Genomic DNA, 25,570 nt, shown 5'->3' with positions numbered 1-25,570 from the left:
GGGAGCTGGGAAAACGTGGACTGCATTTTTACAAAGAATTGCTATGTTTACAGTTTGTGAATAAGAGCACGTATTAACTAGTAACTAAACTTTACTGAGAGTTAGGGTGACCATACTTCTCAAAGTGAAAACAGGACATCACATGAGCTGGCCTGAGCGCCCCCCTCACCCAGGTCTGGTCTAAGCTGACTGGTGTCTGCTCGCCCAAGACCCCAAAATGTTTCTCCATCCTTCCCCCCGAAGCTATGAACCGCCCTCTTTCGGCAATGGTGGGTGTCTTTGCTCTTGCCACCTGACAAAGACTCAGTTGTATCAAAGTGTTGGTATGTCCGTGACAGGGCTGGAAAGGGTACAGTCTCAGCCAGAAGTGACTGACATCCAGCTATACCGCAGCTACTGAAACTACAGGTCAGAGTTTCACTTTCATCACAGTAAAGTTTTACACTTTTCGGTCGGAGAGTTGCAGGGAACGGGGGCGTCAAATCACAGAAAAGCAGGGTCCCCGGTAATTAACCACTAGCAGGATTTACCAAGGGCAGTGGCGGAGCTGTGTCCCTGGTACCTCTAAGCTCACAGTGAGCTGTTTCTCTAACAGATCTGCTATATCGCAAACAGGAATTAAGCCCGGACCGTCTCTGGCCTGCGTGACGCAGGAGGTCAGACCAGACAATCCCCGCCAGCCCTACAAGAGGTGAACCTTTGCACACATCAGAGCCACTCCCCCCATCGGCCCCTCAGAGCATCAAGTCTCAGTCTTTATTGTCAGAGTGCTCCATGGCCGAGCCCCACGATATCCAAGGCCTTGTCTACACTGTACGTTAGCGTGCATCAGCTGGCGTGTAAATTCTAGTGCACTCCAGTCTGTTGCACACTCACTGGCTGTGTGGAGCCTGCTAGTGTGCATGGAGAGTTCTTCTGTGCATGTCGATACAGTCCTGTATCAAAGACCAAGCTACATCGGTGTGCACAAGAGAATGTTTAGAACCCGTCCACACGGCACACACGGCGAGGCACCGTATACCATACTGGTGCATGCCAGAACTTCCATCCCCGAAGGACCTGCACCAGCTGGGCAGGAGACGGAGCTTTCTCAGGAGCCAGCCCCAGCACATGGAGCAAACCCCGCAGGGCCCACAGACCATCCAGCACTCTCCTCCCCCTGCCCTCAGTGCTAACTCCCCCATCCACCCTTCCACACCGAGTAAACAGAAAATAACCAACGAACAAAAAGTGGACAAGGAACCCGTCCCCCGGCTGTCCCTTCCCAGCCTACGGGACAGACGGAACCATGCGCACCTTGGCCTGCCACGGCACTCATGGGCCAGGGGGAGAGGACCGCTCAGGACAGGACAGCCTGGGAAGGACATTTAGCACCAAGAAATCACAGACCTCCCTTGGGCTCAGTGGCCAGTTGCATGAGGTCGCTGCTCCTCCTTTCTCCGAGGGGCTGTTGCAGCCCGGCTCTTTCCCCAGAGCAGACAGCTATCCCCAAAGGGATGCTCATCTCACCCTGGTGCACACACCAGGGTGCCGTGCAAATGGCACTGGCGCACAGTGAGAGGAGCAAGAGACATCAGCCCAACTCGTGCACTGTCTGCTCATCACCTAACTGAGACTTGTAGTCGCTGAGCCCGGCCGAGACCACCACCTCTCCTCACCTGCACCTCCTGGGAACTGCATGCTGCTGCGCTCCTTGGCAAGCCCATTGGTCTTGGGGCTAGAGCTGGGGGCTGTTGTCGTCGTAGCCCTGGGGAGCCGCTTGCCTGGCACCTTCACAGTTGTTCTCAGCAGGTCTATTTCCTTGCCATGCACGTTCTGCATGTAATCCTGCAGCAGACAGAGCAAGCGTTAGGCTCGGCGCAAGCTGCTTCACTTCCCTCTACGCACCCGCTCTGCCAGAAGCCATTGCCCTGCCGGCTGCAGGATGACAAGCAAGCAACAAGCAGGTGCCTGGGCCTACAGAGCCCCTTCCCGCCCTGCACCTCAAACTCCTCAGAGCGAGCACGGCAGACACCTGAGACGTGAGACGGGCCAGGCGTTCCCAGCCGCAGTAACATCCCTAAAGCCAGGCAGTGCCACCCAAACCTAGGGATGGAGCAGCACTCAGTGCCCATAGCCCAGGCCCTTCAGAAGCGGCCAGGAAGGGATGCTGAACAGGGGGCAGCCCCCACCACACCCCACTTCCCAGAGCCAGGCAGCCAGAAATTCTCTCCTGGATCCAGCCCAAGGGTGTCCCACTGCCATGCTGAACAGCACAACTTCAACAACTCTGTGCCGAACCCACTCTGAGGACCTGGCACACCTTCCAGTGACTCTGTGACGACCCCACTCTGGGGACCTGGCACACCTTCCAGTGACTTTGTGCAGACCCCACTCTGGGGACCTGGCACATTTTCCAGTGACTCTGTGCCCACCCCACTCTGGGGAACAGACACACCTTCCAGTGACTCTGTGACGACCCCACTCTGGGGAACAGACACACCTTCCAGTGACTCTGTGCCCACCCCACTCTGGGGAACTGACACACCTTCCAGTGACTCTGTGACGACCCCACTCTGGGGAACTGACACACCTTCCAGTGACTCTGTGCCCACCCCACTCTGGGGAACAGACACACCTTCCAGTGACTCTGTGACGACCCCACTCTGGGGACCTGGCACATTTTCCAGTGACTGTGCCCACCCCACTCTGGGGAACAGACACACATTCCAGTGACTCTGTGCCCACCCCACTCTGGGGAACTGACACACCTTCCAGTTACTCTGTGCTGACCCCACTCTGGGGAACAGACACACATTCCAGTGACTCTGTGCCCACCCCACTCTGGGGAACTGACACACCTTCCAGTGACTCTGTGCCGACCCCACTCTGGGGAACAGACACACCTTCCAGCGACTCTGTGCCCACCCCACTCTGGGGAACAGACACATCTTCCAGTGACTTGGTGCCGACCCCCCTCTGGGGAACAGACACACCTTCCAGTGACTCTGTGCCCACCCCACTCTGGGGAACTGGCACATCTTCCAGTGACTCTGTGCCCACCCCACTCTGGGGAACAGACACCTTCCAGTGACTCTGTGCCGACCCCCCTCTGGGGAACAGACACACCTTCCAGTGACTCTGTGCCGACCCCACTCTGGGGAACTGGCACATCTTCCAGTGACTCTGTGCCCACCCCACTCTGGGGAACTGACACACCTTCCAGTGACTCTGTGCCGACCCCACTCTGGGGAAGTGGCACACCTCACGCATGCGCTGCACAGATGAGCTGCCTGACGGATGCACTTTACTCATGTAGCCGCACCCCATAACTGAGTGCCCCAAGCAAGTGCCCCCCATTCGGGGGCTGAGGGACCCGGAAATGTGCACAAGTCCACAAGCTTTTCATCGTTTCTCCATCTCTGGGGCACAGGACTTGGGTGTCAGGTCGGCCACAGGAGCAAGTATGGGGGATCTCCCTCCAGAGCTGTGGAAAGGGGCCCTCCCCTCCCTGCTCTGGTCCCCGAGGCAGTGCTGCTTGAGAGGTGGGCGAGGGACAGCAGCTGCAGAGGACGGGTCTGCTTCCGCAGGGCTCTGCTCTGCTCTGCTCTGCTCTGCGGGAAACGTGGGCTGCTCCAGTTCACAAGGAGGTCACCAGAGAGCGACTCAGGCAGAGTCGGCCCCTGAGTGAGTCTGCCGCTGAACTCAGAAGGTACAGCGAGGAACGGGCTGAGCCGAGGAGTCGCAGCTTCCCACAGCCGCTGGAGGGGGTCTCACTTCCTCAGCCGTCAGGCCATGGGCAAGTCCAGCCAGCCTGCGCTGACCTCTTTCCCTGGGACAGCGCCTAATCCAGGGCCTCCTCCCAGCCCCAGAAGGGACCAGCCACTGCCCTTCGCCACACACGGGACTCCTCCTGGGCCTTGGCCAGACCTGAGCAGCGTGGCCCAGCCAGCTGACACCCCGGGGTGCCCCATACAGGTCCCTACCCGTCCAGCCTCACGCCCAGCAACCCCAAGTGGCACTGGTGTGCAGAAAAGCCCCTGGGCAGGGACCTCAGAGGGTCTGGAGGGTTTTCCCTAAGTCAGCACAATCGCTGTGCGAGCCGGCTGCCTGCTGGAGAGCGGTCACCAGCACGCTGCTTTTATTACGTGCTATAAAAGAGCAATTTCTTCCCCAAGCCTCCTCGCTAATTACCCAGCCAGTTCTCTCATTTCGTTTTATTACTGGAATTAACAACGAGTTCAAAGCGTGGAAAGCTATTAAGATGTGTGATTAAGCCACATTCAATTAGTTTCTACAAACAATTTAATTGATGTTGCAGATAGAATTAACAGAAGGTGATTGTGTGAATGGCTCCACTGGCTGCAAAGTGGGAGAGCTTTCTCTCCGCGCTGCTCAGCACAGCCTGGCTGGGCCGAGTGGCGCTTGCTCTGGCAGCAATGCTGCTCTGCACGGCTCGAGGAAAGCGATGGGAACTGCCTCTGCCATCCCGCAGCCTAAGCCAGGCTCCTTCCCCCAAGGACAGGACGGTGGAGAGCTGTGCCCAGCACCCACAGTCCTGGTGTGGCCCACAGAGCCCTCCTGGCTGCAGCACCAGCAGCCGCTGGTCTCGACTCCCGCTCAGACGCCAGGGAGAGCGGCGACAGGGCGCACCACCTGCAGGCTGCAAGCCCAGGCACTGCTTGAGCTCCAGGGAGAGCAACAGGTCCAGGCTGCCGAGCATTAAGCGGCCAGGGCAAGCAGAAGCCTCTCACCGAGGGGGAAAGGACAACTCCAGGGTGGAACAAGGCCTTCTGCGAGCCTTTGAGCCCCAGTCACTGCAAAGCTGACAGTCTAATTCCTGGGAGAGGGCAGGCAGGTGTGAGGGGAGGGGACATTTTCATTGCTGGGCGGGCGGGGCCAGGAACTCGACTGGCTGAACAGGAGGTTCAAGAAATCCCCAGAGTCCCAGCAAAATAACCGGGGAGTCCTGTGAGATGAGCCGAGCGCGTCTTGCTGGGGCAGTGCAGCTGCTGCACCCGTGGGGAAGCCGGGGTCGGGGAAGGGTGGGGGGCAGCAGAAGGTCACTGGGATGCTGGGGCAGTGCACACAGCCCTGAGTGTGGCGGGGAGGTGGGAGACCCCACCTGGAGAACGACACTGTCTCAGCTGCCCCTCTGCACACCTGACCCTGCGGCTGGAGGGGAGGTGGGTGGGTGCAGCACGTCCCCCCAGAAGCAATGAGCTGAGCACCCTCGGGTGAGGGTTACCTCCGCGGGCTCAGCACTCCGTGTACCTACAGGCTCCGTGCTGTGGCTGCCGGCAGCAGCAGGTATGGGCCACACTCGTCACCAGGCTGTTCTAGTGTAACAACACTCGCCTTGGCCACCCTGGAGGACAGCGCCTGCCGCGCGCACGTGGGAAGGGCCTCTGCTCCTGCTTCACGCTGGAGCACGGCCTGGGCCCCCAGCCGGGCGCCCTCGCTCACGTGGCACAGCTGGTCCTGCCCTGTCCCCAGAGCAGCATTCCTGGAGTGGGCGGCAGGTCACCCGCTCTGCTCCCAGCCCATCGGCGCCCGAGTCTGCCAGACCCCAGAAGCCACAAGAGATGGGCGTGCCCAGGGGGGGCCTCGGCTGCTGGGGAGACGCTGTCCGGGTGAGGGGGACTCACGTCAGGCAGGGCTCATCACTCCTCATCTCACCGCCCTGCTCAGAGCAAGTCACACTGAGCAGGTGACACCTTCAGCACGTGTCTTCCTGGGTGCCAGTGGCACTGGGCCTTGGCGCCCTGTGGTCTCCCGGCGGGGGGAGCAGTGAGGGAGGCTGGGCCGGACCCTGCCTAGCCGGGGAGTGGGGGTGCAGCGGGGAGCACCACCCCGTGTGAAAGTGCTGCACCTACCCGCACGCCCTCGCTGGCCAACAGCAGTTCCCAGGGGACAGGCGCACGGGGGAGGCAGGGAGCAGTGCTGGGCCTGGGTCTCAGAGCAGGAGAGTGGGCTCGCAGGCCGGAGGGGCGCTCTGAGGGGACGGCCCAGGGTGCTCCCAGCCGGCGCACAGGGGGTTTGACGAGCTGAGGAGACCGCGGACGCACGAGGCCTCAGAACTCCTGGGGTCTGAGGGATTCCAGCGCTGAGCGGGGAGCAGCTCACCCCAGCCTGGCAGCAGCCCCTTGGGCAGCCCTGCGCTGTGGAGAGGGGCCGTGGCCTGCGGGCGACAGGTGTGTCTGTGGGCCTGGCTCACTGTCTCAGCAGCAAACTGTGCTCAAGAGGGAAGGGGAGAGAAGCCATTAGCCCCACAGCAGGGAGGAGACAGAGATGGATGGGAGAGGCAGCTGTGAGCCAGCCGCCAGAGGGCTGTGGAGACACTGAGTGACAGCTCGGCTCCGCAGACTCTGCAGGGCACCTCCTCTGCGATACCCAGTGCCAAACAGCTCCCCGCCCAGACCAGGCCGCCCACCCCGAGTGCGAGGAGCTGGCCCTCCGGCCGGCCGCAAGAGGGGCTGGCCCGCTGGGGGCTGGCCAGGGAAGCAGGAGGAGAAAGGGGTGCGGTTACTGAACTCCATGCACTGTGCAGGGGGCAGCGGTACGGCCGTGGTGAGGACGGGGACTACACCGCCTGCCTGGGCCCCTTTACATGGAAACGCAGCAGTCCTGGGTCCCACCTGCTCTGCTAGCCTGGCGTCAGGACACGAGCAAGGGACCGGCTGGAGCAGCAGAGTGAGGAACCAGCCCCTGGGTCTCCCCCGGCCCTGGCTCACTCACGTGCAGGCTGGGGTGGTAGGTCAGGACCCCGTTATCACACAGGGTCACGTACTTCTTCTTCCACTCCTTGTTGAGGGACTTGCCGCTGCGCTTCAGGAGAACGCCCTGCGGGAGAGGAGGTGAGAGGCTCAGACCTGGCCTGGCCCCTGCCTGCTGCCACCCCACGGCCAGTACCCCTTGCGGGACGCCGGCCCCAACCCGCTGCCCCCCACAGCCACTGCCCTTCGTGGGACGCCGGCCTCGACCTGCTGCCCCACACGGCCACTGCCCCTCGTGGGACGCCGGCCCTGGCTTGTTGCCGCCCCACGGCCAGTGCCCCTCCCGAGACACCAGCCCCAACCCACTGCCCCCCATGGCCGCTGCCCCCCACTGCCGCTACCCCTCCTAGGACACCGGCCCCAACCTGCTGCCCCCCATGGCCACTGCCCCTCACGGGACACTGGCCCCAACCTGCCGCCGGCCCAGTCACTGTCCCGCCACTACACCCCGGGACCGCCCCTCGTGGGACGCTGGCCCTGAGTGAGGCAGGGGGTTTGGATTTCAGGGAGCAAAGTCTTCCCAAGTTTCGCTGGGCTGTTTGTGAGGGGCACGGACAAGGGGCGCCCCAGGCCCCAGACGGCGGTGAAGAATGGGACGTTCCGTTCAGGGCCATAGGCTGGAGAGGACTCCGAGGCCTGTTCTCCTGCTCCGGGTAGGGCCCAGCAGTGGGCTGCTCTCACTGTCTCTGTGGGGGTAACATGGTGGTGTGGGGAGGAAACAGGCAGCGGCGGCGCCCGGCACAGCTGCCCCCAGCCCATGCCCTATTGGGAGCAGGAGTGAGAGGTGGTGAGCTGGATGGGAGCAGGAGGGGGAGGGCAGCTCCCAAAGTGACAGAGGTGTCCCATCGTCACAGCCTCCGTGACCGAACACATTCCCATCGCCCTTGGCAATGGGCACCGAGCCCACGTTGCTCCTGGGGCCAGGACCAGGGTAGGGGAGACATTTACACAGGCCCCGGCCCCTGGGGTCCAGCCCCTGCCCCCACCAGTCACTGGTCTCCCGGCTGTATGGTACACGGCACCCAGGGCCCAGCCTCTGCACCCACCAGTCACTGGTCTCTCGGCTGTATGGTACACGGCACCCGGCACCTGGGGCCCAGCCTCTGCCCCCACCAGTCACTGGTCTCCCGGCTGTATGGTACACGGCCCCCAGCACCCAGAGCCCAGCCTGTGCCCCCACCAGTCACTGGTCTCCCGGCTGTATGGTACACGGCATCCAGCAACCAGAGCCCAGCCTCTGCCCCCACCAGTCACTGGTCTCCCGGCTGTATGGTACATGGCACCCGGCCCCCAGAGCCCAGCCTGTGCCCCCACCAGTCACTGGTCTCCCGGCTGTATGGTACACGGCATCCAGCAACCAGAGCCCAGCCTCTGCCCCCACCAGTCACTGGTCTCCCGGCTGTATGGTACATGGCACCCGGCCCCCAGAGCCCAGCCTCTGCCCCCACCAGTCACTGGTCTCCCAGCTGTATGGTACACGGCATCCAGCAACCAGAGCCCAGCCTCTGCCCCCACCAGTCACTGGTCTCCCAGCTGTATGGTACACGGCATCCAGCAACCAGAGCCCAGCCTCTGCCCCCACCAGTCACTGGTCTCCCAGCTGTGTGGTACATGGCACCCGGCACCCAGGGCCCAGCCTCTGCACCCACCAGTCACTGGTCTCCCAGCTGTGTGGTACATGGCACCCGGCACCTGGGGCCCAGCCTCTGCCCCCACCAGTCACTGGTCTCCTGGCTGTATGGTACACGGCACCCGGCACCTGGGGCCCAGTCTCTGCACCCACCAGTCACTGGTCTCCCGGCTGTATGGTACACGGCACCCGGCCCCCAGAGCCCAGCCTCTGCACCCACGAGTCACTGGTCTCCCGGCTGTATGGTACATGGCACCCAGCACCCAGGGCCCAGCCTCTGCACCCACCAGTCACTGGTCTCCCGGCTGTATAGTACACGGCACCCGGCACTCAGGGCCCAGCCTCTGCACCCACCAGTCACTGGTCTCCCGGCTGTATGGTACACGGCACCCGGACCCCAGGGCCCAGCCTCTGCCCCCACCAGTCACTGGCTCCCAGCTGTATGGTACATGGCACCCGGCACTCAGGGCCCAGCCTCTGCACCCACCAGTCACTGGTCTCCCGGCTGTATGGTACACGGCACCCGGCACCCAGGGCCCAGCCTCTGCACCCACCAGTCACTGGTCTCCCGGCTGTATGGTACATGGCACCCAGGGCCCAGCCTCTGCACCCACCAGTCACTGGTCTCCCGGCTGTATGGTACATGGCACCCGGCACCCAGGGCCCAGCCTCTGCACCCACCAGTCACTGGTCTCCCGGCTGTATGGTACACGGCACCCGGCACCCAGGGCCCAGCCTCTGCACCCACCAGTCACTGGTCTCCCGGCTGTATGGTACATGGCACCCAGGGCCCAGCCTCTGCACCCACCAGTCACTGGTCTCCCGGCTGTATGGTACATTGCACCCGGCACCCAGGGCCCAGTCTCTGCACCCACCAGTCACTGGTCTCCCGGCTGTATGGTACACGGCACCCGGCCCCCAGAGCCCAGCCTCTGCCCCCACCAGTCACTGGTCTCCCGGCTGTATGGTACACGGCACCTGGCACCCAGGGCCCAGCCTGTGCACCCACCAGTCACTGGTCTCCCGGCTGTATGGTACACGGCACCTGGCACCCAGGGCCCAGCCGCTGCACCCACCAGTCACTGGTCTCCCGGCTGTATGGTACATGGCACCCAGGGCCCAGCCTCTGCACCCACCAGTCACTGGTCTCCCGGCTGTATGGTACATTGCACCCGGCACCCAGGGCCCAGTCTCTGCACCCACCAGTCACTGGTCTCCCGGCTGTATGGTACACGGCACCCGGCCCCCAGAGCCCAGCCTCTGCCCCCACCAGTCACTGGCTCCCGGCTGTATGGTACACGGCACCCGGCCCCCAGAGCCCAGCCTCTGCCCCCACCAGTCACTGGTCTCCCGGCTGTATGGTACACGGCACCTGGCACCCAGGGCCCAGCCTCTGCACCCACCAGTCACTGGTCTCCTGGCTGTATGGAACATGGCACCCAGGGCCCAGCCGCTGCACCCACCAGTCACTGGTCTCCTGGCTGTATGGAACATGGCACCCAGGGCCCAGCCGCTGCACCCACCAGTCACTGGGCTCCCGGCTTTTTTGTAGGTCTGGAACTCCCTGGTGCTCTGCTGGCTGGGGCTGCCCATGTGCTCCCCCCAGACAAGTCCCCCACAGCCGGCACTGCCCACTGCTCCCCAGTGCATCCCTCAGGCACTGGTTCCCAGGGCCTCCCCCCAAACACACACCCCCAGCTGGCCCAGCCCACGTCCCCTCCCGTCGAACACGTCCTCTGGCTGGTGCTGCCCACAGCCACACTCCTCCCCCAGGTTCCCTCGTGCCTCCCTACAGGGCCAGCCGCCGGCCACAGGCATGGAACACAGGCTCTCCTGCCTCTCTCTGCCCCTTCCCCACCCCTGGCCTTGTCCCCCCGAGCCCTGGCCGTGCCACCCAGCAGCCCGAGCCGGGGAGTGGAAACGCAGGGTGCTGCCAGGACATGCGTTCTGCAGCACATGGCACAAGCAGCCCTAGTTCTGCGCCTGCCTCTCCCCAGCACCAGCTGGGCCCAGGGTAGACACTGGAACAGGGGCAGCAGGGCCTCCCGCTCCCCGGACAGACGCTGGGTAGCAGGGTGCAGGCAGTGGTGCCTCTTGAGCTCTCTGCCTTCACTTCCCATCCCCACGAGCGGCTGCTCCTCCAGCCCAGGATGACACCTGTCCCCTGGCTGTGGCTGTGTGAAGGGCCATCTGTCCACCCCAGGCCTGAGGGGGTTCTTAATGGCTGGGCTGCCCCAGGGGACAGGCCCAACTGGCTGTGGGCACCCAGCTGGCAGAGGCGCTGCATGTGCTTTATAAAGCCAGGCAGAAGGCAGCGGAAGGCATCCCAGTCGCCCCCAGGGCGCAGGGGAATCCCAGGCTCTCCCCAGAGAAGGAAGTCAAGAGACAGGCAAAGCCAGGCCAGGAGCAGCCCAGGATGCAGAAGGATCGGGGGGGCCCTGGCTGCTGCCTGGCAGGACCCTGGAACCTAGAGCAGAGGGCAGGCCTGGGTTCTCCCCACAGCCCTGGGCCCATGGCCCAGGCCAGCAGATTGCCTGGCTGGTTACTGCCGGACGGGGAACCCCTGGAGTGGCCAGGCCAGAGGCTGCAGTTCCTGGAGCGAGAGGAGCAGCCAGGCAAAGTGCACATGTGAAGAAGCTGCCAGTGGCAAGTGGCAGGCCAATGCCCAGGACAGGGAGGAGGCGGCGCAGCTGAGCGCTGGCAGAGCAAGTCCCTCCCCAGCAGAGTGAGGCCCTGCTGTAGTAAGGGCGTCACAGCGCTGAAGCCCTATCAGAGCCGGCGCACACCAGAGGAACGCTGCCACAGCACCAGTCTTCCACCCACCTCGCCTGGCCGCACCGGGCTTTGGCGCTGCACAGCCGTGGCCTTTTCCCACCCAAGAGCCGTAGCCAGGGGAAGTGTTACGTGGAGCCCACTCTTAAGCCTGTGGGCACAAGGAGCCAAGCATGGCCAGAGGAAGGAGTTCAAAGCAGCTACGCTAGTTCTAACCCAGTCGGGCAAACACCCTGCGCAGCCACTCTAGAGCAGACAGGAGCTGTGCTCAGCTCAGCGAGGGGCAGGAGAGGGGACCCAGAGAGAGTGTGCAGACTCAGGCAGCGAGAAGGGCCTACTGGACAGAGCTGCAGCCAAGCCAGGAGGCAGGCTCGGCACCCCGCCGCATGGGAGGCCAGGCAGGAACTGGGGAACAAAACCACAAATTAAAAAATGACATCTGGGGACAAAGTTGGAGCTAGCCCACTTTGGGCCCCACTGCTCTTGACATGCCACGGTATTCAGGCCCATAAGAACATAAGAATGGCCATACTGGGTCAGACCAAAGGTCCATCCAGCCCAGCATCCCGTCTGCCGACAGTGGCCAATGCCAGGTGCCCCAGAGAAGAACAGAAGACAATGATCAAGTGATTTATCTCCTGCCATCCATCTCCTGCCCTTGTTCTGAAGGCCAGGGGCACCATACTTTACCCCTGGCTAATAGCCATTTATGGACCTAACCTGCAAAAATTTATCGAGCTCTTTTTTAAACCCTAAGAGAGTCCCGGCCCCCAAACAGCATGGCAAAATCCAGGCCCCAATGCCTGCAGGCTGCTACACCAAGCCAGCCTGGGGACCCAGGCCCACTGCCTAAGCGGCACCAGAAAGATTCAGCGTCCGACACCGCCTGGGGCAGCAGCGGCACTGCCACGAGTGAGAGAGGAGGGGTGGAAGCGCTCAGGGAGTCTTCCTGCAGTTTGGGAAGAAGCCAGCTGACTTACTCACCGGTTACTGCGAGAAAGGAAGTACTTCCTGTGCTTACTGGAACTGGGAGGGCGGTAAGCAGGCCCTGCTGAAGCCAGACATCGTCTGATCTCCAGGTGCGGATAACTCGCACACAGGCATTCTCAGAGAACTGGCTGACAAAGCTTCTGAGCCATTTCTAACAAAGCCCAAGACCCTGGGAAATGTGAATGTTGTGCCAGTATTTCGAAAGGGTGAAAGGGATGGACCCGGTGGCTATGGGCCAGTTAGCCTGACCCTGATTCCAGGCAAATCACGGAGGGGCCAGTACCAAAAGAAATCAGTAAGAATTAAAGGACTGCAGCGTAATTAACACCAATCAACAGTGTTGTGTGGACAATAGGTCTGGTAGGACAAGCCTGATACTGCTTTTGATTAGACAAGTGTCATTGACAAAGTCAGCTGTGTTGACATCATGCTCAGACCTCTGCAAGGAATTGGTTACCATGGGAAGTTCTGATTTAAAAATTGTTACTACACAAAATCAACACAGCTGATAAAACATGTCACATGCTAGAGCACAAAAAGTAACAGTAAACCAAACCACCAACCAATGGAGGCCTCCAGAGGTGTCCCACACGGGTCAGTTCTTGGCCCATCTCCACTCGCTATCTGTGCCAATGATCTGGAAAGCTGAGAGAATGAATGGTGTTGGTAAAATCCGAAGAACACTCAGAATTGATGGGATGGCAAATGCTGATTGGGAAAGGTCAGTAGTACAAACCTACCCCTGTCCCTGAATGCCAGGGCACTGACCTAAGAACAAAGGCCGGCCAAACGCATGGAGCGCGGGAATGTCTCCTGGCATGCATGGCTCCTGCTGGGAATGGGGAAACCAGCCAGCAAGGCATTAGTGCGGCCAGGGCGGGGTACTGTGTCCCTCCCCGAGGCATGCACTTTGAAAGCACTGCAACGAATTGAAACAGGCTCAGCAGGGAGCCATGAGCATCCCAAGAGGCCTGGGGGACCTGCCGTGCCCATAGCCAGAGTGGCCTGGGGGGTGTGATGGAGTGGGGGGAGGGCCTGTGTGAGTCAGGCTGGATGTCTGAGCCAAGCAGCAGCTCCCAGTGGCTAAGGATGACCCTGGGGCTACAACTGGCAGGTGACACCTCTGCCTGAACAAAGAGCAGGGAGGAGCCGAGCTGGGTTTTGAATCGGGGGCGGCAGTTAGAGGCGAGGAAAAGGGAGAGCTGGAAGGCAGCCAGCCTGAGGAGGGGGAAGCTACACCCCAGAGGGGCACCCCTCGGGGTCTTCCCCCCAGGACGGGTTGGAAGGACTGTCTCTGGCTGCTGTGCTGTCGCTTCTGTGAGAAACTGGGCATCTGTTGCCTAATAAACCTGCTGTTGTACCTGCTGAGTGAGAGTCTCTCCTGCCAGCGGACGGGGTGCAGTGCAGGGGGACCCCGCCGTGCCCATAGCCGGAGAGGCCTGGGGGACCTGATGAGCCCATTTCCAAGAGCCAGGGCTCTTTGCTCTGGCAGACGATGGCAGAATGCAACCTGTGAGCTGGGAGCTGACTGGGAACAGGGCACCAAACCTTCATGATGGGGGCTTCTGGAACAGGAACAACGGGCTTAGAGACCCCGTGACTTCTCCTTCATGTGGAGCCTGTGAAGTGAAGGCGGAGCACTTTCGAAGAGCTCAGCCAGATGTTACAGCTTGACTTGGGGAGCACTGGCCAGGTTCCCTGATCTCAGCCAGGGAGGAGGTTATAACAGGCCCCGCTGGCTCTAGAATCCAACTCCTGCAGCCACAGCTAGAGTTATTTGCTACAAACCAAAACTTCAGTCGTGTAAAGGGAGGCCAAGGGACCTGCCCCTGTTCCGCCTGACAAGCCCGGAGCCTGCGGCGTCTGTGTGGACCAGCACTGCTAACCCCGTTACCAAGCCCTGTGCCCTGCCACCCCTGCCAGTTCTGGCCTAAACACCACAACTGTACGGTCTAGAAAGGCGGCATGTGCACCTGTTCCTACTGAACTGCAGCAAACTCTGGCACCAGGCCTGCTGATGGGGTGGAGGGCAAAGGCCCCTTTGACGTGCCGCAGCAGCGTTTCTCCAGCTGTGAGGAAGTCACAGGGTGGGTAGAACCACAGTCCAGGTGGCACCGAGGGCTGAATGTCCTTGGCTCTGCCCCTTCCACCCTGGGCCCTGCCCTACAGACCTGGGCCCCCGTTTCCCTTTGCCCCAGGGCCCCAGCGGCTGTTGGCCCTGCTGCCTGGCACACAAGAAGGCAGGCTTCACTGCCATGGTTTGCAAGTCGATTGACCTCAGCGCCTGAGATAGCCGGTTTGCCAGTGGCATGTGCCTAAACTGGGCTTGCTCTTTTTGTAGGTTACACAAGTCGGGGGTTCGGGGCCAAAAGCTTGCAAGCTCCAGCTGGATCCAGGGCTTGCCGCATGGCTGGGCTGGGGCATGCGGAGGCCCAGACGTTTCTGGGAGAGTGGAAGCAGACAGCCTGGTTCTCTGTTGAGGGATCAGACATTGCAAGGGTTGGAGAAAGCAGTGGAAGGGAGCCAGGGCTGGGCCCAGGCTTGGGTGACCCTACAGTGCGGGCTGCACCAGGGCCCCTGCTCTGTGGCTGGATGCGGCCACTGTTTTGATGACACAGGGAGGCTGGTAGCAGCTCAGGGGATCCAGCTTTCCCACGTGCTGAAAAACGGAGCAAACTGCCAGCCTGACACAGAAAACACGATGAGAAGGAGCTGAGGAGCGAAAGGAGGGAGGGGACAAGCCCAGATGAGCTGCAGTGGCCGCACATGAGCCCAGAGCAGAGCCAGCTCAGACGGGGAGCGTCCAGTCCAACAGGGCTGGAGACCTCTGTGCTCATCCCACCTTTACACACACCCCCTGCGTGCCACGACCACGCCACCCCCGATGCCATACACGCACCCTTCACAAATCCTGTGTGCCTCCACCACCACCTCCCTGCTCTCTGCCCGGGGCAGTCCTGGGTGCCCAGAGCCTGCTCCCGCCGGTGACTGTCGCAGAAGGGGAGACGCCAGGAGGGATGAACACCGGGCCAGCCCACCGCCTCCTCCGCGTGCCCTGCGCCTCCTCGGCGTGTTGTGCTGGAATTGGGGGTGCGCAGTAACAGGCACGGCGGCAGCAGCAGCAGCAGCAATATGCAGTGTAATGAGGCAGGGAGCCGTGATGGCCCCCAAAGGACTCGTTCACTCCACAAATCTCCCTTCCACTCACTTTTCGCTAAGAATTTTAACACCAAACTTAATTGTGAAGTCGCGTATTGATTGGAAAATGCAAATGGCAATTTAAATGTAATCTCGGTTCCCAGCATGGTCCCAGATCCCGAAGAGGAGGAGTGCCCGGCTCTGGGCCCTGCTGAAGAAGCCAGGCCAGCCTGGGCTGGCCCAGCGACCCCGGCTGGGGGCTGACATCATGTTTGCTCCCCACAGCCCGGCCCAGCCCAACAAGCCTCTCGCCGCCCAGTGCAGGATGCACCCCAGGTAGCGGGGGTGCAGGCGTGCAGCAGCCCCTGCTGCCAGGTCAGAGGGGAAGAGCAAGAGGTACAGGATGCGGGGGAGGCTGGGCTCCTTTGGCTCACAGGGAGCAAGGTCAGGAGTTGGGCGCCTCCAGCTCCAGAGTGTGAAACTGGCACTTGGGGACAAACACTGAGTCACAAGCAGCAACGTTCTGGACGGGCTGCAACGGGCAGAGCTCAGCAGCTGCCTCCAGGCTGTGCTGCTCCCCAGTCCAGCAGCCTTCCCCACTGCTGCCAAAGCTTCCCCCAAACTCGTTCCTTCCGGGAGTTTCATAGCCAGCCTCTGTCCTGGGCCCTGCCCCCAGAACGGGGATGAATTCAGCCACCGACACTGCGGCTCTCACCTGGGACCAAGCCACCAGCCAAGGGGAGAGCTGCAGAGACCTCACGCTGGGCAGGCACAGCCCCAGAGCTTGCAAGTTGTGCAGACCGACACCTTCAGGCTCGTTGGCGGTGTGGTTCTGCAGCTGGCAGACTGGGCCGTCCCGAGCTCGCCGGGCAAGGAGCCCTGAACCAGGGCACTTTATTGCCCCACGCCCCTGCTGGGTGGTGGGGCTCTATCACCTCCCACTGCAGGTTCACAGCTGGCTCCTCACCACATGCACCAGGAGCGGATCTGAACCCCTCAGCCTCTGGCAATACATCCCTTTGCCTTTGTCAGGCTCTGGCCACACTCCTGTTAGCAGCAGCAGAGTGGAGATTGCACAGTGCAGTGGTTTCTCATGGGACATGTCCCTAGGAGGGAGGGGTTAGGGTAGAGCCATATTAAACGTCTAGAGAACATGAGCTGAGGGGAGACTGAAAGAACTGGGCTTATTTAACAAAACACACCAGCAGTTGCGTAGCACTTTAAAGACAAAAAAAAAGATTTATGAAGTGATGAGCTTTCGTGGGACAGACCCATTTTGTTTGTCTTTAAAGTGCTACAGGACTGCTGGTGTGTTTTGTTAGAATACAGAGCACCATGGCTACCTCTCTGTTACCTGTCAGCGCGCATGGGCCTCCTTAGTTTAGAAGAGAGAAGACTGAGGGGGGATATGGTAGCAGTTTTCAAGCACCTCAAAGAGGGTTACAAGGAGGAGGGAGAAAACTTGTTCTCCTGGGCCTCTGAGGACAGGACAAGGAGCAATGGGCTTAAACTGCAGCCAGGAAGGTTTAGGTTGGACATCAGGAAAAACTTCCTAACTGTCAGGGTGGTCAAACACGGGAATAAATTGCCTGGGGAGGATGTGCAATCTCCATGGCTGGAGATGTGTAAGGGGATGGTCTAGACCATGGTTCCCCAAACTGGGGGTGTGCCCCCTGGGGGCGGGCATCAAGAAATTCTAGGGGTGGCATGAGGTGACCCAGCGCCCCCCATCATTCCCCCCATCCAAAGACAGAGCCAGCATTGGCTTCCGACTCTCAGCCCCGGCCATTTTATGTGGGTGACCTGGCTCAGCCTCTATGAAAAGCAGACAGCCGGAGAAGACCCATGTGGACCTAGCTGCCTCCTGCAAAGGTGAGGGAGTGTGGGTTGAGGGGAGAGGGAGGACAATGGGGTTAGATGGGGGGCTGGGGGTGCCTGGCTTGGGTGAGGGGGATGGGGTAAGAGCACGGGGCCTGGGGGGTAAACATAAGAACGGCCATACTGGGTCAGACCAATGGCCCATCCAGCCCAGTAGCCTGTCTGCTGACAGTGGCCAGGGCCAGGTGCCCGGGGGCAGGGCACAAAGACAATGATCAAGCAATTTGTCTCCTGCCATCCATCTCCAGCCTCTGACAATCAGAGGCCAGGGACACCATTCCTACCCTTGGCTAATAGCCTTTTATGGACCTAACCTCCACGAATTTATCTAGCTCCTTCTTAAATTCTGTTACAGTCCTAGCCTTCACAGTCTCCTCTGGCAAGGAGTTCCACAGGTTAACTATGTGCTGAGTAAAGAAGATTTTTTTTATTAGTTTTAAACCTGCTACCCATTAATTTCATTTGGTGTCCTCTAGTTCTTGTATTATGGGCACAACTAAATAACGTCTCCTTATTCACCCTCCCCACACAGGTCCTAATTTTATATACCTCTATCACGTCCCCTCTCAGCCTCCTCTTTTCTAAACTGAAAAGTCCCAAACTTTTTAGCCTCTCCTCATACGGGACCTGTTCCAAGCCCCTAATCATTCTTGCTGCCCTTTTCAAAACCTTCTCCAGTGCCAGGATATCTTCTGCTAGGTGAGGAGAGCACATCTGTACCCAGCACTCAAGATGCGGGTGTACCGTAGATTTATACAGGGGCAGTAAGATACTCCTTGGCTTATTTACTATCCCTATTTTCATAATACCTAACATCCTATTTGCCTTTTCGACAGCCTCTGCACACTGCCTGGATGTTTTCAAGGAACTATCCACAATAACTCCAAGATCGTTTTCCCAATTAGTTGTAGTTAAATTAGCCCCCATCACATGGTATGTATAGTGGGGGTTATTTCTTCCAATGTGCGTTACACTTAACCACATTAAATTTCATTTGCCATTTGGTTGCCCAGTCACTCAGTTTGGTGAGATCTTTCCGAAGTTCTTCACCGTCTGCCTTTGTCTGGACTGTCTTGAACAGTTTCGTGTCATCTGCAAACTTTGCCACCTCACTGCTCACCCCCTTCTCCAGATCATTTATGAACACATTGAACAGGGCTGGTCCTAGGACTGACCCTTGGGGGACACCACCAGTTACCCTTCTCCGTTTGGAAAATTTACCATTTATGCCGACCCTCTGTTTCCTGTCTGGTTGGGTGCCTGGATTTGTGGGAGGGGAGGGCAGGGCCTTGGGCTGGTGGCTGGGCCCAGCAGAGTGGGGCTTGAGTGGCTCAGGCTGGAAGGCAGGCGGCTGGGCCCAGCAATGTGGGGCTCAGGTAGCTTGGGATGGCAGGCGGGCGGCTGCCCCTGGCAGCGCGGGGATCGGGTGGGCGGCTGGCCCTGGCAGCACGGGGCTCGGGTGGGCAGCTGGCCCTGGCAGCATGGGCTCGGGTGGGCGGCTGGCCCTGGCAGCATGGGCTCGGGTGGGCGGCTGGCCCTGGCAGCGCGGGGCTCGGGTGGGTGGCTGGCCCTGGCAGCACGGGGCTCGGGTGGGTGGCTGGCCCTGGCAGCATGGGCTCGGGTGGGCGGCTGGCCCTGGCAGCGCGGGGCTCGGGTGGGCGGCTGGCCCTGGCAGCGCGGGGCTCGGGTGGGCGGCTGGCCCTGGCAGCGTGGGCTCGGGTGGGCGGCTGGCCCTGGCAGCGCGGGGCTCGGGTGGGCGGCTGGCCCTGGCAGCGCGGGGCTCGGGTGGGCGGCTGGCCCTGGCAGCGTGGGGCTCGGGTGTGCGGCTGGCCCTGGCAGTGTGGGCTCGGGTGGGTGGCTGCCCCTGGCAGCGCGGGGCTCGGGTGGGCGGCTTCCCCTGGCAGCGTGGGCTCGGGTGGGTGGCTGGCCCTGGCAGTGCAGGGCTTGGCTGGGTGGCTGGCCCTGGCAGCGTGGGCTCGGGTGGGCAGCTGGCCCTGGCAGCTCAGGGCTCGAGTGGGCAGCTGGCACTGGCAGCGCGGGGCTCGAGTGAGCAGGCATCTGGCATGGGGCTCAGGCAGCTGGAGCTGCACCTGGCACCCACAAGGGTCCAAGAAAAACTATTTGTGTGTATTTTTAATTTTAAATAATTTTTTTATATCAAGTTTTTGTGTTGATTTTAACTCACAATTTGAACTTTTTGTTACGGGGGGTGGGATGATGGTAAAGAAGAGGTGGGGGCGTGAGGGTTTCTCAAAAGTCAAAAGGGGGGTGTGACGCCCAAAGTTTGGGAACCGCTGCTCTAGACGGTGCTTGTCCTGCAGAGAGGGCAGGGGGCTGGACTTGAAGAACTCTCATAGTCCCGTCCAGTCCTAGAGTTCTATGATTCTATATTCTACCACCCCCAGGACCCAGCAGCTCACGGGGCTGCAGCATCAAGCAGAAATAAAATGGGACCATGGTCCCAGAGCTCCAAGGAGGGGACACGCATCGCTATCCATTGGTCCCTGCTGTGCACAGCCATCAGAAGCGCTCTTCCCCGGGATCCAGGCATTCTCTGCCTGGTCAGGGAGGCTGCTACCCAGGGCCTGTCAGAGCCCCCCAGGGCTCTGCTGCCACCACTCCGAGGAGACTGGGCAGCGTGCCAAGCAAGCAGAGCCCGCCAGGCCAGGCTGAGAAAGCCCTGCAGGAGCCGTGAGCTGTAGCTGAATTCTGGGGCCACAGGGGCCTGAGGCTCTCACAAGAGTCTGGGGTCAGAGGTACGAGCCAGGGAGCCATCAGCAGTCCGAGCCGGGGCCTGCACAGGACGTCCAGGAGCCAGAACTAGCCACGGGGGCCGCCCTCCCCCACTGCAGATCTGTGAGCACATGCACCGTACTCGGACACAGCTAGAACAAGGCACGGACTCCGGCCTCCTGCCCATGCACGCCAGGCCTGTGAGCAGTACTGGGAGCACCGAGGCGTCGCTCGCGCTGTGCTCTCAGGGCGAAAGCAGCACGGCTGAGTGCCCCTGGGCTCACCTGTCAGCAGCCAGCTCCTCCATCCCAGGACACCAAGGGCCCAAGCACAGCCTGGTGCCGCCGGGCAGGGACTGTCCCTCAACTGGTCAAACTGCCCCTCGTAACTCAGCCCCATTGCCTGTTGGCTACGGGCACCAGTCCCACACTGCTCCTGAGCCAGGGACATCACACAGCCCCCAGTACGATGGGCACCACATGCCGCCAGTCGCTGGTGGGTTCTCCCGACCGTAGGGTAGTTCCGGCACTACTTGGTGCTCCCCCCACCCGAAAACCCCAGTTCCTGGAGTCCCGCGAACACGGACAACTGCAACTCTCCGAGACCCCCACATGCCCCAGAGCTAGCCACGGTCCCCTCCCCTTTACCTTCGGAGGCAGAGCCACCCTGGCCGCCCCTTCCCACGAGCAGCCCTGACCTGGCCCCATCTCCACCCCCCGAGCTGCTATGGAAAGAGAACGTTCTCTCTGCTCCCAGCCCGGGGCCCCTCACACCGGCACCAGGGCACCGGCGCCGCGCTCAGAGCCTGGGCCACGTCCTGCCCCGTGTCTCACCTTTGCACCAGCGGCTCACTCCAGCCAGGCGGGCTGGCGGCTGGGCCTGCTCCCAGCACCGCTCAGGGCCAGCAGAGCCCAGGCAGCGCCGGGCCGGAGCCACCGCAGGCAGCCGGGAGCCAGAGCCGGCGCCGGCAGCGCTCTGCTGCCCTCTGCTGGGACACGGTAGTACCGGCATGAGCATGGCAAGCAGCCACAGGACAGGTGCACACACAAACACACGCACACGCACACACACAAAATGTGCGGGGGCACGGGGGGGTGCACACACACGCTGAACGCAGAGCCGGTGACAGCAACGCTGGCATGGGAACACACAATGAGCTGAGACAGACACTCCCGCAGCCAGCACCGGGACACCCACGTGCCCCACTCACCAGCCCCCCGGCACCCTCATTCTGCAGACACCCCTCTCCCAAGCCCCGGCCCGGCCCAGAGGGCCTAGGAGAGTCGGGACGCGAACCTGCTTAATGGGGATGGCCCGCCCGCTGCCGATGCTGTCCACCTTGCCCTCTGGCGCCTTCTTCTCCCGCTCCGGGTCCGCGCCCTTGCGAGACTGGAAGAGAAGAGACACGGGCGTGTTAAACACGGGCGGGGGAGCAGGGAACGTGCAGCCACTTCTCTCCCCACCAGGTCAGCGCTTGCTCCCCGGGTCAGGGTCTTCCAGCTCTTCCCCCGGCCCTCGACGGATGCTGTGAGAAGCCTCCCCAGAGTCCCCGTGCTCCAAAGCTTCCCGCCCAGCCGCTGTCGCCTGCCCCAGAGCCGCCCCGAGTCCTGGCGCCTGCGGGGGCACACACACACGGTGACACACAGGAAGAGCGTGGGATGGGGGTGGAGCATGGATGGAAGCGGGAGAGGCCCAGGCAGTGAAAGGAACTCACACGCCTACTAATCCAACAGGTTTATTCTGTGAACACACTTGCACCATACAAAGTAGCACAGGTCACTGGGCAGAGCTCCCAGCCCTTACAAGAGAGCCTGGACAATAGCTATCAGGTACACCTAGAGCGTCTGGAGCAGTGCTGCTGCTCCTGGAGGATGGCTGCGGTGACAGAGCAAACTCCAATCAATACAGTGTGAAATATACAGTCTGTTGAGCGGAACTCATTCAAGGTGCTTACGACAGGGAAATATCAAGTCATACACAGCATGGAGCACAATCAATACATTCAGAATCACAACAACGGCAGAAGGAGGGCAGCCGCAACGTCTCTCTCGTGTCCCACGCGCCAACGTGGGCGGGGAGCTCCCGTGTGCTTTGGATCAGAAAGGACCATCTGCCCCACGCGCCTGCGACCCCAATTCGCTCGCTTGGGGCCCAGCGAGATCAAACCAGGAGATCGAAAGAGAGGAAATGACAGAGACACAGGTGGCTGCTCTGCAGCGTGGAGGAAGAGGAGCAGGAGAAGGAGGAAGAGGAGTCCATGCAGGCTGCAGGAAAATGCAGTAGGAAGGAAGGGGCTGGCATGTGAGCAGCTGGCGCTAGCGGCAGCAAAGCGTCCCTTGGCCCATCCAGCTCCACTTGCTGCTGTCGCCCTGGTCCCGCTGGGTCTGCAGCTCTTTCCATCCCGGGAGGGTCGTCCGCCTGGCATCCGTGGAGCACGGACAGTGCCCAGCCAGCGTCGCAGGCCCAGAAATGTCCCGACTTAGAGTGTAGGCGCAGGCCGTCTCAGCGCTTCCTAGACTGTACATGGGGGGGGTTAAAAGGCTCCTGCGTGTCTCCGGGAGGGGGGCCCATGCTGGCTGGAGGGCGGGCGGGCGAGCCTCTAATCTTAGATCAGTCCCAGTGCCCATCCCTTATCCGGCCCTGGAGAGGCAATGAAAAGTGAGAGAATTGGTACAGAGGTGCCGTGTGTAACCACCTGGATCTTCTAATTTGGAAGGAGTTGGAAAGGCCTTTTGGTAGATGAAAAGTTGGAAACAGTGGCACATATCTGCAAATATTGAGAGAATAGAGAGTTTGGCAAATTAGACTCAGAACACAGACATGCGTCTGTCAGCGGCAGGGAAGGCAGCAGAGACAGACAGAGGCTGGCCATGGAGCTCGGAGCTGGAGGCAGCAGCAGGCAGCCACTGAGAACGGGGGCCTGTCTCCACCTGGTGCCCACCGACTCACACCCCTGGCTCACCGAACCAGGAGGCCCAAGGCAGCAGGGCACTCACAGCCAGGGGAGGGGGCCTGTGGGCGCAGGTGCAACTGCAGCTCAGAGCTGGGTGAGCTGCCTCTGGGCTGCAGCTGCTCCCAGAGCAGGGCACCCAGGGCCTCTCCCCAGCCCTAGAAACCTAAGCAAGGCCCTGCACGCCCACCCAGCAGGACCAGGTCTGGGATGGGGCGGTGAGCTCGGCTGCACTAGTGGCGGGACACGCTGCCCTGCCCAGCCCAGCCGCGGGGGGAGCGAGCCAACTGGCAACTGCAAGTCCTGCTGCTGCTGCTGCCACCGCCACCACCCGGTGCCAGTCGTGTGTGTGCACCTGCGTGACGGCCAGCGAGCGTGAGCCCCACTGAGTGAGCGAGTGTGAGCCTCCTAAAGAGGGCAAGTGAGAGTGCCCCAGAGAGACCAAACGAGCAGGAGCCCCTGGAGACGGCCTGCAAGAGTGAGCCCCAGACTGAGCGAGGACAGCTCACAGAGACAGCAAGCGAGTGGGAACCCCCTGCAGACAGCAAGCAAACCAGTGCCCAAGCTGAGCAAGCATGAACCCCACAGAGAGGTCAAAGGAGCAGGAACCTCTGGAGCGGGCCACTGGGCATGAGCCCCAGACGAGCGAGCGTGAGTCCCACAGAGACAGCAAGCGAGCGAGAGCCACAGACCGAGCGAGCGTGAGTCCCACAGAGACAGCAAGCGAGCGAGAGCCCCGGACGAGTGAGCGTGAGTCCCACAGAGACAGCAAGCGAGCGAGAGCCCCGGACGAGTGCGCGTGAGTCCCACAGAGACAGCAAGCGAGCGAGAGCCACAGACGAGCGAGCGTGAGTCCCACAGAGACAGCAAGCGAGCGAGAGCCCCGGACGAGTGCGCGTGAGTCCCACAGAGACAGCAAGCAAGCGAGAGCCACAGACGAGCGAGCGTGAGTCCCACAGAGACAGCAAGCGAGCGAGAGCCCCGGACGAGTGCGCGTGAGTCCCACAGAGACAGCAAGCGAGCGAGAGCCACAGACGAGCGAGCGTGAGTCCCACAGAGACAGCAAGCGAGCGAGAGCCCTGGACGAGTGAGCGTGAGTCCCACAGAGACAGCAAGCGAGCGAGAGCCACAGACGAGCGAGCGTGAGTCCCACAGAGACAGCAAGCGAGCGAGAGCCCCAGACCGAGCGAGCGTGAGTCCCACAGAGACAGCAAGCGAGTGAGAGCCCCGAACAAGTGAGCGTGAGTCCCACAGAGACAGCAAGTGAGCGAGAGCCACAGACGAGCGAGCGTGAGTCCCACAGAAACAGCAAGCGAGCGAGAGCCACAGACCGAGCGAGCGCGAGTCCCACAGAGACAGCAAGCGAGCGAGAGCCCCAGACCGAGCGAGCGTGAGTCCCACAGAGACAGCAAGCGAGCGAGAGCCCCGGACGAGTGCACGTGAGTCCCACAGAGACAGCAAGTGAGCGAGAGCCACAGACGAGCGAGCGTGAGTCCCACAGAGACAGCAAGCGAGCGAGAGCCCCAGACCGAGCGAGCGTGAGTTCCACAGAGACAGCAAGCGAGCGAGAGCCACAGACGAGCGAGCGTGAGTCCCACAGAAACAGCAAGCGAGCGAGAGCCACAGACCGAGCGAGCGCGAGTCCCACAGAGACAGCAAGCGAGCGAGAGCCCCGGACGAGTGCGCGTGAGTCCCACAGAGACAGCAAGCGAGCGAGAGCCCCGGACGAGTGTGCGTGAGTCCCACAGAGACAGCAAGTGAGCAAGAGCCCCGGAGGAGTGAGCGTGAGTCCCACAGAGACAGCAAGCGAGTGGGAACCCCCTGCAGACAGCAAGCAAACCAGTGCCCAAGCTGAGCAAGCATGAACCCCACAGAGAGGTCAAAGGAGCAGGAACCTCTGGAGCTGGCCACTGGGCATGAGCCCCAGACGAGCGAGCGTGAGTCCCACAGAGACAGCAAGCGAGCGAGAGCCACAGACGAGCGAGCGTGAGTCCCACAGAGACAGCAAGCGAGCGAGAGCCCCAGACCGAGTGAGCGTGAGTCCCACAGAGACAGCAAGTGAGCGAGAGCCACAGACGAGCGAGCGCGAGTCCCACAGAGACAGCAAGTGAGCGAGAGCCACAGACGAGCGAGCGCGAGTCCCACAGAGACAGCAAGTGAGCGAGAGCCCCGGATGAGTGCGCGTGAGTCCCACAGAGACAGCAAGCGAGCAAGAGCCCCAGACGAGCGAGCGTGAGTCCCACAGAGACAGCAAGCGAGCGAGAGCCCCGGACGAGTGCGCGTGAGTCCCACAGAGACAGCAAGTGAGCGAGAGCCACAGACGAGCGAGCGCGAGTCCCACAGAGACAGCAAGTGAGCGAGAGCCACAGACGAGCGAGCGCGAGTCCCACAGAGACAGCAAGTGAGCGAGAGCCCCGGATGAGTGCGCGTGAGTCCCACAGAGACAGCAAGCGAGCGAGAGCCCCAGACGAGCGAGCGTGAGTCCCACAGAGACAGCAAGCGAGCGAGAGCCCCGGACGAGTGCGCGTGAGTCCCACAGAAACAGCAAGCGAGCGAGAGCCACAGACGAGCGAGCGTGAGTCCCACAGAGACAGCAAGCGAGCGAGAGCCCCAGACGAGCAAGCGTGAGTCCCACAGAGACAGCAAGCGAGCGAGAGCCACAGACCGAGCGAGCGTGAGTCCCACAGAGACAGCAAACGAGCGAGAGCCCCGGACGAGTGAGCG

At 61.5% G+C, this 25,570-nt stretch overlaps 1 protein-coding gene across 2 annotated transcripts in view; it reads right to left on the bottom strand.

Moving 5' to 3' along the window:
• The window catches only part of AGAP3 (ArfGAP with GTPase domain, ankyrin repeat and PH domain 3), a 300,607-nt gene that overhangs the window by 116,367 nt on the left and 158,670 nt on the right, over positions 1-25,570 (bottom strand). The window contains exons 9-11 of one of the 2 annotated variants that reach the window (XM_074985396.1): positions 21,193-21,285; positions 6,718-6,822; positions 1,659-1,827 (exon numbers count right to left, since the gene is read on the bottom strand). In XM_074985396.1, the coding sequence (XP_074841497.1) occupies positions 1,659-1,827; positions 6,718-6,822; positions 21,193-21,285 (367 nt within the window). Of the gene's footprint in view, positions 1-1,658; positions 1,828-6,717; positions 6,823-21,192; positions 21,286-22,531; positions 22,664-25,570 lie in introns of those variants that run through there. The other variant, XM_074985397.1, reaches the window with a different exon arrangement.

This window comes from Carettochelys insculpta, chromosome 2 (assembly GCF_033958435.1).
Source record: "Carettochelys insculpta isolate YL-2023 chromosome 2, ASM3395843v1, whole genome shotgun sequence".
In the NCBI taxonomy this organism is placed as follows: domain Eukaryota; kingdom Metazoa; phylum Chordata; order Testudines; family Carettochelyidae; genus Carettochelys; species Carettochelys insculpta.
Note: the sequence above shows the minus strand (reverse complement) of the source record. Positions and strands in the feature narration are given on the sequence as shown.